The sequence below is a fragment of the Corythoichthys intestinalis genome, chromosome 2 (genome assembly GCF_030265065.1).
Source record: "Corythoichthys intestinalis isolate RoL2023-P3 chromosome 2, ASM3026506v1, whole genome shotgun sequence".
In the NCBI taxonomy this organism is placed as follows: domain Eukaryota; kingdom Metazoa; phylum Chordata; class Actinopteri; order Syngnathiformes; family Syngnathidae; genus Corythoichthys; species Corythoichthys intestinalis.
Window position 1 is genome coordinate 24072584 of NC_080396.1, and position 12357 is coordinate 24084940.

The following is a 12357-nucleotide window of genomic DNA, read 5'->3' on the forward strand; positions in this document are numbered from 1 at the left end:
GTGTGCTATTTATTTTATATTAGGTGTGTTAGAGTAGTGCAGTCCTACAATAAGTATGAGAAATGATACTATTCCCTGATTAATTATATTACGTGTGTTCGAGTAATGCAAACAGTTAGACGGTGCCTACGAGAAACGGTACCATTTTTTAATGTCCCCCTCATGAGCTCAGATAAGGTGATTCACTTTACTGTGTCAAGGGCATGGAGTGAAGTCTGCCTAAACTATAGTTAGATGAATATGTTAGACTAATGTTAACAATTATATGGTGTGTGTGAGAACGGTACCTATTCCCTTCAGCACCTTCAGGGCGCGTTGAACAGCAAGGTTCAGCGTGTGGGCGTAGCATGTCAGATGGCTAAAGTTACCCAGCTGGGCAGCTACAACCATATTCTCTGCGTTGTCTGTAACAACAATAACGTCTTTTTTTGCGATGTTCCATTCAGCTACAGCACCGCTTAGCAGCTCAGCCATATTAGCACCCATGTGGCTTTCATGCATTGCTCTTGTTTGAAGCACGTGTGCTTTCAGCTCCCACTCTTCGGTTATGAAATGGGCAGTTATTGTAACAAATGATTCGGTGGCTACAGATGTCCACGCGTCACACACAATGGCGACTGTCTACATTCGACAGTGACGACATGATTTCTACCTTCGTCTGAGTGTAGAGAGCCGGGACTGCTGTGTCAGTGAAATGTGGGAGGGGGAAGAGTAGTGGTCCGTTCCCCATAGCGTCTCTGAGAGCGCTTGCCGCTGACTGCTTTAGTTCCGCTTTACCTGGGTGGCATAATTTAATAATCGGAATTTGGATGTTTGTGAATCGTTCTCGAATCTTCCACGGCCGAATCGCGAATAATCTAAGAATCGGAAAATTCGCACACCTCTAATGGTTTAGTGTACTACTTTTGTCAACAGACTCGGGACTACATATGACGAATTACTATCAACTTTACAGCAGTTTAAAACTCTGTGGACACGTCACAGCAGCGGGGTGAGGGGGTGTCAGTCTATGCAGACTTCACGGCAGCGATATTTACCGCATGTGTGCACAGGAAAAATGACTATTTAGTATGATCACCATAATACTGATTTGCAATAAAATAGTATATACAGTGGGGCAAATAAGTATTTAGTCAACCACTAATTGTGTAAGTTCACCCACTTGAAAATATTAGAGAGGCCTGTAATTGTCAACATGGGTAAACCTCAACCATAAGAGACAGATTGTGGAAAAAAAATCCCAGAAAATCACATTGTTTCATTTTTAAAGAATTTATTTGCAAATCATGGTGGAAAATAAGTATTTGGTCAATGCCAAAAGTTCATCTCAATACTTTGTTGCGATCCCTTTGTTGGCAATAACGGAGGTCAAACGTTTTCTGTCACTCTTCACAATAGGAGTGGGAACCTCAAGGCACCTCACGATACGATACGATACGCGATACAAGGCTCACGATAACGATTATCTCACGATATCACGATACAGCAAATATCGATATATTGGTCAGAAATTTGATACATGATATTCTACGATACAATTGTTGAAACGAAAAAATACTGTTTAAGTCATTTATTAAACAGTGACACCTTTTCAGTGCAACATTGCTGTAAAATATAAATCTACTGATAATTGTGTACCTGCACATACTGTATAGAGCAGGGGTGGGCAAACCGGTCCTCGAGGGCCGCAGTGGGTCCTGGTCTTTGTTCCAACTGATTCAGCACAGACAGTTTAACCAATGAGGTTTCAGTGGAAACAAGAAGCACCTGACGGCAATCAACTGATTGCACTTGTAAGAAACCAGATTGGTGAAAGGCTCTCCTCATGATGGGTATGAACAAAAACCCGCACCCACTGCAGCCCTTTGTGGAATAGTTTGCCCACCCCTGGTATAGAGGAAACAAACCACAACCACTGATATTTCTTGTCGAAATCATGATGAATGGCACCCCTAATTTCTGAAGTTTTAAATCTTTTGAAAATTTTTAACAGTGTTGTAAGTGTCAGTCAGCAGTTGAGCTTGGAGTGGGGCAATGATAAAATTGGTGGGTCTTTTCTTTGTATATGAGCTTTGTTGTCAAAAGGATTGGTTTGAGCACTTCCACCATCTGCTTCAGCATTTGAGATGTCAGACTCAATCAGTTACATTCTTCCTCACCTTAAAAACAACACAATAAATACAAAATATTAGCTACTCAATAGCTTTTGAGTTGAAATCCTGATTTTTTGTGTGTGTTGGAAGTCTTGAGTGAATTAAAATAATATGAATTGAATGTATAGAAATAAAAAATGCACTAATTACCTATTTTTAATATGTAGGCTACATTAATTATCATGCATGTCACCTTATATGTCTTGGAAGCTATTCAAACCGTTTTTATAGCTTACTGTATCAAAATGGCAGTCATAACAGTTTATGTAGTACACTAGATGGAAAGTGATACTCAAATAATATCAAATCAGTCAATTCATGTATGCTTATTCGCTATTCATTTTCATCCAGTTTAGGGTCCTGGTTGATTTTGTGTCATTCAACACCAAATGTCATCAAAATAATACATTTAAATTAAAAAAATCAATTACTAGTACATTGCAAAACTTTCTTACCTCAAGTAATGCTCCATAGAAATCCAGTGTCCAATTAGTCACCAGCTGCCAGCGAACCTTATTTTATTAGACAATTCTTGCATACAGCAAAGTCCTTGTTCACCTTACTTCCTTTATTGTTGGTGTAAAATCCAAAGTGTGTCCACATGTGTGATTTTCAGCAATATTTTTCTCACTTTTTCCTCCACCGTTCTCACAAAGCTTTTTTTTATTTATTTCAACCACTTGGAGCCGCTCTTGTTCTCTAGGCGACTTGTGCGCATTTTACCTTAACCGCCACTGTTGAGCGCCCCTAGTGGACCGCCAAGGGATTGCTCAACAAACATTGAGCAGTTTACAGCATCCATACTCCATTGTATGGCCAATATGTCAAATAAAAGTATCGATACTTGGCGGGAGCATATCGATAACCGATCGGGTTGCAAAATATCGCGATATATCGCTGTATCGAGATATTGTCACACTCTTACTTCACAAGCTTTTCACACACCGTTGCTGGTATTTTGGCCCATTCCTCCATACAGATCTCCTCCAGAGCAGTGATGTTTTGGGGCTGCCGTTGGGCAACACGGACTTTCAACTCCCTCTACAGATTTTCTATGGGGTTGAGATCTGGAGACTGGCTAGGCCACTCCATAACCTTGAAATGCTTCTTACGAAGCCACTCCATTGTTGCCCTGGCTGTGTGATTGGGATCATTGTTATGCTGTAAGACCCAGCAACGTCTCATCTTCAATGCCCTTGCTGATGGAAGGAAATTTTCACTCTAAATCTCTCGATACATGGCCCCATTCATTCTTTCCTTTACAAAGATCAGTCGTCCTGGTCCCTCTGCAAAAAAACAGCTCCAAAGCATGATGTTTCCACCCCATGCTTCACAGTGGGTATGGTGTTCTTCGGATGCAATTCAGTATTCTTTCTCCCCCCCAAACACGAGAACCTGTGCTTCTACCATAAAGTTGTATTTTGGTTTCATCTGACCATAACACATTCTCCCAGTCCTCTTCTGGATCATCCAAATGCCCTCTAGCGGCCTGGACATAGGGGTGGGCGATATGGCCTTAAACACGTATCACGATAAATTGAGCAGATTTACCTTGATAACGATAAATGACGATAAAGTCGCCCAAGCGGACTGTTATATAATTTGAAAACTGAATCAATGCATGAAATACAGATGAACAGTTTCTTGTTGATTTAGTTACCAGCATTCAATTTGATATATTTAACAATTGTACATGCAGTCTAAACATTAAGTTTATAAAAATGTATTGTAAACAATAAGAATTCAAGTATGAGCATTTATAACAGCGTGTATGGCTTGAACAATGTACATTGTCAAAATCAATATGCCTGTGCAAACATGTCATTGTAACACAAATGACTTGCAGCTTGAACAGTACACTTCAAAAAGACAATTTATTGTTAATGGCTGCTGTGACATAATTATTCAATACAAGTGTTTACTTTATGGTTTCTGGTTTTTTTTAATAAATGCACGCATACATGAACCCCCAAACAGACAGACAGACAGACACACATTAAAGCTATATTGATCTTCTGCAAATGAAACACTTTAGATTTTATGATAGCAATGATGACACAGAATTAAGCACATACAGAAAAATAGCTGGGGCCATTTCTCGGTCATATTATAAGTTTCACCGTTGGATTGTGCTTTATGCTGAATGTTTTACCATCACAAAAGCTATCAGAGAAATCACACACAGTCAGATACTAAATAACGCGACATAGTAATTGCTAGATGCAGTCCGTGCTCAATCCACTCATAAAGTTCAGCCGTTTCGACAAGGTTAGAGCCGCTATCCGACTCCATCACGTTCATTTGTAGCGTTAGCCGCTAGCGGCCGCTAGCGTTAGCCTGTGACCTGGCTACCAGTAGAAAGCACTGAAAGCACAATCTCCGGAAATCGTGAGAACAAGGGAGGACAGCAGGTGAAAGTCCGTCTGGATGCCACCAAGAGTCTACTAAATGTCGGGTGAAAGTTTGGCGAACCTCCCTTAAGCCACACTCCATCACGTTTTGCTTGTAGCGTTAGCTGCTAGCGTTAGCTAACCGGGCTTCTGTTTGATTGGCTTCCTGATGATCACGTGACTCCCTACGTAAGTACATTGGCTGCTTTCTTAAAGGGGAATGAACACAGACGAACAACACAAAGTCAAAGCGGGATGAAAAGACTATTTTCTTGTTTTATTAATTTACCGAATTTACCGACATGGTCAAAATTACGTCGGTCATCGTGAAGAATTTTGGTGACGGTAAATTTTCGGTTTACCGCCCAGCTCTACCTGGACATGTACTTTCTTCAGCATGGGGAGACGTCTGGCAGTGCAGGATTTGAGTCCCTGGCGGCGCATTGTGTTACGTAGCCTTTGTTACTGTGGTCCCACCTCTCTGTAGCTCATTCACTAAGTCCCAGCGTGTGGTTCTGGGATTTTTGCCCACCGTTCTTGTTATCATTTTGACGCCACGGGGTGAGATCTTACATGCAGCCCCAGATGGAGGGAGATTATCAGTGGTCTTGTATGTCTTCCATTTTTTAACAATTGCTCCAACAGTGGATTTCTTTACACCAAGCGTTTTACCGATTGCAGATTCAGTCTTCCCAGCCTGGTGCAGATCTACAATTTTGTCTCTTGTGTCCTTCGACAGCTCTTTGGTCTTGGCCATAGTGGAGTTGGGAGTGTGATTGACTGAGATTGTGGACAGGTGTCTTTTATACCGATAATTTGAATTAAAACAGGTGCCATTAATACAGGTAACGAGTGGAGCATCGATAGACCTCGTTAGAAGTTAGACCTCTTTGACAGCCAGAAATCTTGCTTGTTTATAGGTGACCAAATACTTATTTTCCCCTCTAATTTGGAAATAAATTCTTTAAAAATCAAACAATTTGATTTTTTTTTTCTTTCCACATTCTGTCTCTCATGGTTGAAGTTTACCCATGTTGACAATTACACGCTTCTCTAATCTTTTCAAGTAGGAGAACTTGCACAATTGGTGGTTGACTAAATACTTATTTGCCCCACTGTACACTTTAGTTTTAACGATAGTTACAAAAAGTGATGGTGATGAGCATAAAAACAAAAATACAACAGAGCGTGAGGTAAATATGATGTGTTGGTCGCTCTACATTTAGAAATTAAACATTCGGTTTCTCTTTTTATTTGAGTTACGCCGCATGTAGGCGCGTAGCGGCAATATTGTATACAGTGGGGAGAACAAGTATTTGATACACTGACAATGGCCCATTGGCAGTGTTTCAAATACTTGTTCTCCCCACTGTATGTGATCAAGATCATACTAGACAAAGTCCGTTACCCCCATCCCCCCCAAAAAAAGGAAAATGTTTAACCGTGTCCCGAATCAAAATACAAGCAGGAGCCATGACTTGGATCCCAAAGAAATATGACAGACGACGACTTATCACGTTACTACCGCCAAAGGAGACAAGATGACCACCCAGTTACTGTCGACTCCACCTTTAAGCATCTAGCCTTATATGTGATGTCTATGGGTTAGCGTACCCGTTTTTTTTTTAAAATAAGCATTGTTGTCCTGCATTGTCCCACACAGATGTTGCCTTTATCTCACACTGGGTGATTTGGGATCTGATGACCTTACAAGTTTTACTATGCATTTGTGTGAAAGGCTTACCGTACATCGTTGATCATCTCCATCACGTTTATCTCACACATCATCTGTTTAGTCTGCCAGTCGATACAAGCCAAGTGGCCTCTCTTCCCACCGAGCAGCAAGTGACTAAATCAAAACATTGACAGAAACAAATAAGAACCAGATATTTACATAAACTGTTGACGACAGAAAATATTATTCCTCTGTGCACTTTGAATACATTTTGGTGGTGGTTACATGATTGTGTGCTATACATCAAAAATTACGTCAATTGATACGTTGAATGAGAATCATCGCACAACTAGAATGTGAGCACTGACCGTCCAGTCTTGTTATAATCCAGTCGGTATGGTCCAAATTGAGAAAGATTCAAGTCAAAATACTGACAAATTAGAAGAGATGAAAACATGTTAGTAATCAATTGTGCAGGAACTATTTAGGTTATCTACATTCATTTATCTTCTGTTCCATTTATCCATCGTGAGGGTGCTGCAGCCTTTCCCAGCTAACTATGGGCATTAGGCAGAGTACAAACTGAATCGGTTGCCAGATAATCGCTGGGAACAAGGAGACAACCGTCCATTCAAACAAACATTTATACCTGGGGACAATTTGAAGTGTTCTATCAGCCTACAATGCATGTTTTTGGGATGTGGGAATAAAAAACCGGAGTACCCAGAGAAACCCATGCAGACAAGAGGAGAACATGCAAACTCCGTACAGGAAGGCCGGAGCCCGGGATTTAACCCTTGATCTCTGTGAGGCAGACGTGCTAACATCTGTGCTGCCAATTTCGTTACATTTCATTATCATCATCATTACATTACATAAAGCTCGCTATTTGTATGCTACTCGTTGCCCACCTTGGTCGCAGACGATATATCTACGGCATCGACGATATCCTGCTGTGAGATTGTACATGTGTCCTCATCTTCGTCTCCTTCTAGAAACCTGGGAAAGTCATTGAATGAGGTTATAGAAGCCTGGCATTTTAAAGGGTATGACAACACCTGGGGAAATGCTAATATTCCATCATTTATCCATCCACGCATGCCTTTTGAATTCATATCATGCCACTTTGTGTAATTACACACATCGCAACACCTAGAAAATGATACAAATTTGGAGCGATTGTCAAGCTAAGAGGACCGCCCCCCGAGATCCCGGAAATCTAGCATATCGTGTGTGTGACGTCAAAAGAAGGAAACAACCGGCTCAGTGGTTAGTACTGAATACCGGCGATGATGGCGGACAATTTTGTTTCTAGTTGCAGCGACGAATCCGACGTAACGAACGTTCTTCTAATGGTGACGAAGAGAGTTATGAACCTTTCCTTGGTGTTTTGGGTTATCAATTTGAGCCCAAACGAAAGCCAATGCAGCCTAATGAAAGGATCATTGAGGGGAGCAATCACACTGATGAAACCCCGGCAACCGTTGGTGTGAGAAACACCAAATGGTATGTTTTGCATTTCTTTTTGTGAAGCTGATACACTGTGACCGCAAAATAAAGTAATGTATAGAATAATTATCATTTATTGTGCTATCATAGGTTTTCGCTCTGCCAACTGACACAAATATGAATGGGATTAAAGGATTTGTTGTATATATTTTACGAGCAGGTAATTTATACGTAGATGTGTCCAGTCCTATATCCAATGCGTGATATGTTTTTTATTATATAAGAGTACTCTCTGGCCATCTCGAGCTTAGCAGCTAGCCTTCTTTGCTTTGCCTGGGACGGTGGGGTGGTGTCATCAGTGCCAGGCGTCGTTCTTTTTCTTGATATCTCGGGACATTTATGTGGCTGCGCGTGTATGGTGGGCAGCGCATCTGCTTTCTGTAGCATTTTTTTTTTTTTTAGCAAAACCTGATTTCATTTGTCCACAGTTTGAATAGCTTTCAGGTGTAAAATGCGCACCACACAAAACCGTGCCAGAGGCTGGGTCTGCAAAATTAGCCCTCTTAGCACGGACGAACTTTACTCATTGTCTGCGTAGTCCAGGTCTTTTTCTCGCTTTCGGGAACTCATGAGTACTACATTGCGACAAATCGCTATTTGTACACCACATAGCATGACAGGTTTGAACCATTTTAGCGATTTTTTGATGAAACCCGAACGCAATTCTCTCGTCCATAAACAACGATGAAACCTGCCTCGACCTTTTGTTTCCTTGCTATGACGTCTCCGCCCCTTTCGGCTGTTTCTGGAATACTTTCGGAAAAGTTAGTAATTTTCGATCTATTTTCGATAATTGCTCATTAATGTGATTTATTTTTTTGTTAACTTTATTCATATTTGTTATCTTGCCACATAATGGTTCTATTGAGACCTCACAGCCCCTTATCATTATAATACCCTTTAATACAATTGTCTCTTCAAACAGTAAGCATTTTACCCTGCTTCCTCTGGGAGAAGAAGGTCAAACCGGGCAGCTTCTTTCTGGGCCATTTCTGAGGCTTCATCTGAACGAGAAATGGCTGCTTTCAGCTTTTTGTGATGTTTGCCGATCTGGAACAAAAATATGTGCTTATGGCAAGAAGTTAAATAGGAACTGGTAGAGAAATCTTTACATTTTGCTGACCTTCTCATTCGGTTTGCCTTTCCTGGTGAACTTCTGCAACTTAGCAGCTGGAATATAAGCAGGTCCTGGAAAAGCATCCTGTCTCTGAGGAAGAGCAAATAATTGGGAATTTAGAAGGTGCTAAAATTAACCTTAGTATTACCTTAGTACCTTAGAGTATTGGCTTTGGAAGATAATTCAGACACAGTTACTGGAATATCAACTGTATCGTATGCTCTTTGTGTATTTGCAAATCTCATTGGGTTATATAGTATCGATAATTATGTGAAAGTTGTTCTACAGCCACCAAAAAAAAAAAAAAAAAAAAAAAAAAAAAAAAGATTAATTTGTGATTCAAACTTGAGAAAAGTCACTAAAATTTGCATACCTGAGGTATTACTCTTGACAACGCACAATATTAGCATCTTTTCCAGAATCTAACATCTTCCACTCCCCAAAACAAAGATATTTATTTTCAACAAAAAGTTTGCCATCTTGACAATTCAAATCAAAGCTGTCAATTGTTGGTAAACTGGTAAACACCTACAATAAACCCCACAAAATGTGCATCTTTTCCTGAATTCTAACATTTTATACTCCCCAAAATATTACGATATTTACTTTCAACAAACAGTTACCAATTCAAATTCAAATTGTTGATTGGTGGTAACCTGGTAACTGTCCACAGTAAAATCCAAAGATTTATATTTTACAAAATGGCCAAGAGGAACAACAATTTAGTGACAAGTGTATACATTATTAAAGTATTTGGAAAATATTTTAATAATTGTTTAAAGGCACTAACTTATAATTGACCAAATCCTTAGATGTTTAAACTTTCAACAGCAAATATTCTCAGATTTACGTAATCCTCTGACACGATGATTTTACCAAAATGCAATAACTTAATATTTGTCTTACCCCAGATATAAATTCTTTGTCTGGCCTATTGTTGCTTGATATCTTCCTCTTTATTTGTGATGTTCTTTCAGGTTTCTGTGGCTTTTTTCCAGCATCAACTGCTTGTTTCCCATCTTCAATTTCGTCTTTATTCTCGCGCCAGTAACGTGCTGGAGGCTGTCAGAACCGGGAATTTATAAAAAGACATTAGTAAATAGAGTTCACTCAGCTTTGAATGTGCACTGAGAACGAACTTGCAAGAGTAGCTCTGCGCTATTTTATAAGTGGTCGTGTTTCCATTTTGGCTAACATTAACTAATAATGTATGCAAATCTAATCGTAGTTTCTTAGTTATATTGCATACCTTTTTCTTTTTTCCCACGTGCGAATCTTTCGCCACATCTTCTCCGTCGACCGCCATCTTTGTTGTGTACTAGTTAACTTCCTTTAAGTGACATCACTTCCGGTGAAAACAATGTCCGTCTCGCGAGAACTCCTACCAATGCCCAGTGCCCAGTGCGCTTGCCTTGCGCACGCATGCGTATATCGGTTAAAGCCTGCAAGTACTTCGTATTTTGTTATTTTACCTTTTCATCGCCTCAAAATATTTTTGGCGTGTTTCTTGTGGTACCTTTAAACCAGAGTATTGATCTGTTGACCACACTAGTCACGTAATTTATTGAAACGATACAAACTGAAAACACACGTGGTATTTTGGAAGAACACCGGTTAAGTTGCAAATTCTTGTTATTACAAATTCCAATATGACACTGAAAAACATGCAGTAATTATATAAGGTGTATTATGACCGTTATTATTCATATATTTTACAGTTATTATCATCAACTCTTAACAAAATGGAAATGCTGATTGGCAGATGCAAAGAAGCACTACTTTGAACTTTAGTTCAGTAAAAAAAAAAAAAAAAAAAACTGACACGACATGACACTTTGAGGCAACAAATAACTAGGGTAAATAAAAAAACATCTTGACGGAATAAGAACGAAGTTCGCAAGCTGTATGCAATAAGACGCTTGCTTGAAGAAAACATAAGTACAATTACAGAATATATTTTAGTAACATATAAACAATGTGCTATTCTTTAATGCAAGTTAGCCATTTAAAAGTTATTAATGTGGCGCCTCTTTGCTTCGCATAGTTGTAGTACAACTCATAAGTTCTCTCTCTCTCTCTCTCTCTCTCTCTCTCTCTCTCTCTCTCTCTCTCTCTCTCTACGCATATAGCATTATGAAATTAATGATTATTTTAATAAAAGATCAAGGTAATAATTTTGTATTATATATATATTAGGGCTGTCAAACGATTAAAATTTTTAATCGAGTTAATTACAGCTTAAAAAGTAATTAATCGTAATTAATCGCAATTAATCGCAATTCAAACCATCTATAAAATATGCCATATTTTTCTGTAAATTATTGTTGGAATGGAAAGATAAGACACAAGATGGATATATACATTCAAAATACAGTACATAACGACTATTTTTTTATTATAACAATAAATCAACAAGATGGCATTAACATTATTAACATTCTGTTAAAGCGATCCATGGATAGAAATACTTGTAGTTCTTAAAAGAAAAATGTTAGTACAAGTGATAGAAATTTTATATTAAAACCCCTCTTAATGTTTTCGTTTTAATAACATTTGTAAAATTTTCAATCAAAAAATAAACTAGTAGCCCGCCATTGTTGATGTCAATAATTACTTACACAATGCTCATGGGTGCTGAAGCCTATAAAATCAGTCGTGCCAAACGCCAGCAGAGGGCGGCAAAACTCCATAAAACACAATTAACAAGCAGTCCACTGTACTGTCATTTAAATCTGTCTGAGCGGGGGGAGTGCGTTAATTGCGTCAAATATTTTAATGTGATTAATTTAAAAAATTAATCAACGCCCGTTAACGCGATAATTTTGACAGCCCTTATAATATATATATATATATATATATATATATATATATATATATATATATATATATATATATATATATATATATATTAGGGCTGTCAACGATTAAAATTTTTAATCGAGTTAATTACAGCTTAAAAATTAATTAATCGCAATTCAAACCATCTATAAAATATGCCATATTTTTCTGTAAATTATTGTTGGAATGGAAAGATAAGACACAAGATGGATATATACATTCAAAATACAGTACATAACGACTATTTTTTTATTATAACAATAAATCAACAAGATGGCATTAACATTATTAACATTCTGTTAAAGCGATCCATGGATAGAAATACTTGTAGTTCTTAAAAGAAAAATGTTAGTACAAGTGATAAAAAATTTTATATTAAAACCCCTCTTAATGTTTTCGTTTTAATAACATTTGTAAAATTTTCAATCAAAAAATAAACTAGAAGCCCGCCATTGTTGATGTCAATAATTACTTACACAATGCTCATGGGTGCTGAAGCCTATAAAATCAGTCGTGCCAAACGCCAGCAGAGGGCGGCAAAACTCCATAAAACACAATTAACAAGCAGTCCACTGTACTGTCATTTAAATCTGTCTGAGCGGGGGGAGTGCGTTAATTGCGTCAAATATTTTAATGTGATTAATTTTAAAAATTAATCAACGCCCGTTAACGCGA

The 12357-nt window shown here is 38.4% G+C and overlaps 1 protein-coding gene across 1 annotated transcript in view; it reads right to left on the reverse strand.

Moving 5' to 3' along the window:
* The window catches only part of wdr46 (WD repeat domain 46), a 23063-nt gene extending 12833 nt beyond the window's left edge, over positions 1-10230 (reverse strand). Inside the window, exons 1-7 of the mRNA XM_057825630.1 lie at positions 10094-10230; positions 9751-9906; positions 8851-8934; positions 8665-8777; positions 7130-7217; positions 6587-6648; positions 6288-6392 (exon numbers count right to left, since the gene is read on the reverse strand). Coding sequence (XP_057681613.1) covers positions 6288-6392; positions 6587-6648; positions 7130-7217; positions 8665-8777; positions 8851-8934; positions 9751-9906; positions 10094-10150 — 665 coding nt within the window. The 5' untranslated portion in view covers positions 10151-10230. The remainder of the gene's footprint in view (positions 1-6287; positions 6393-6586; positions 6649-7129; positions 7218-8664; positions 8778-8850; positions 8935-9750; positions 9907-10093) is intronic.
* Positions 10231-12357: the final 2127 nt, after the last annotated feature.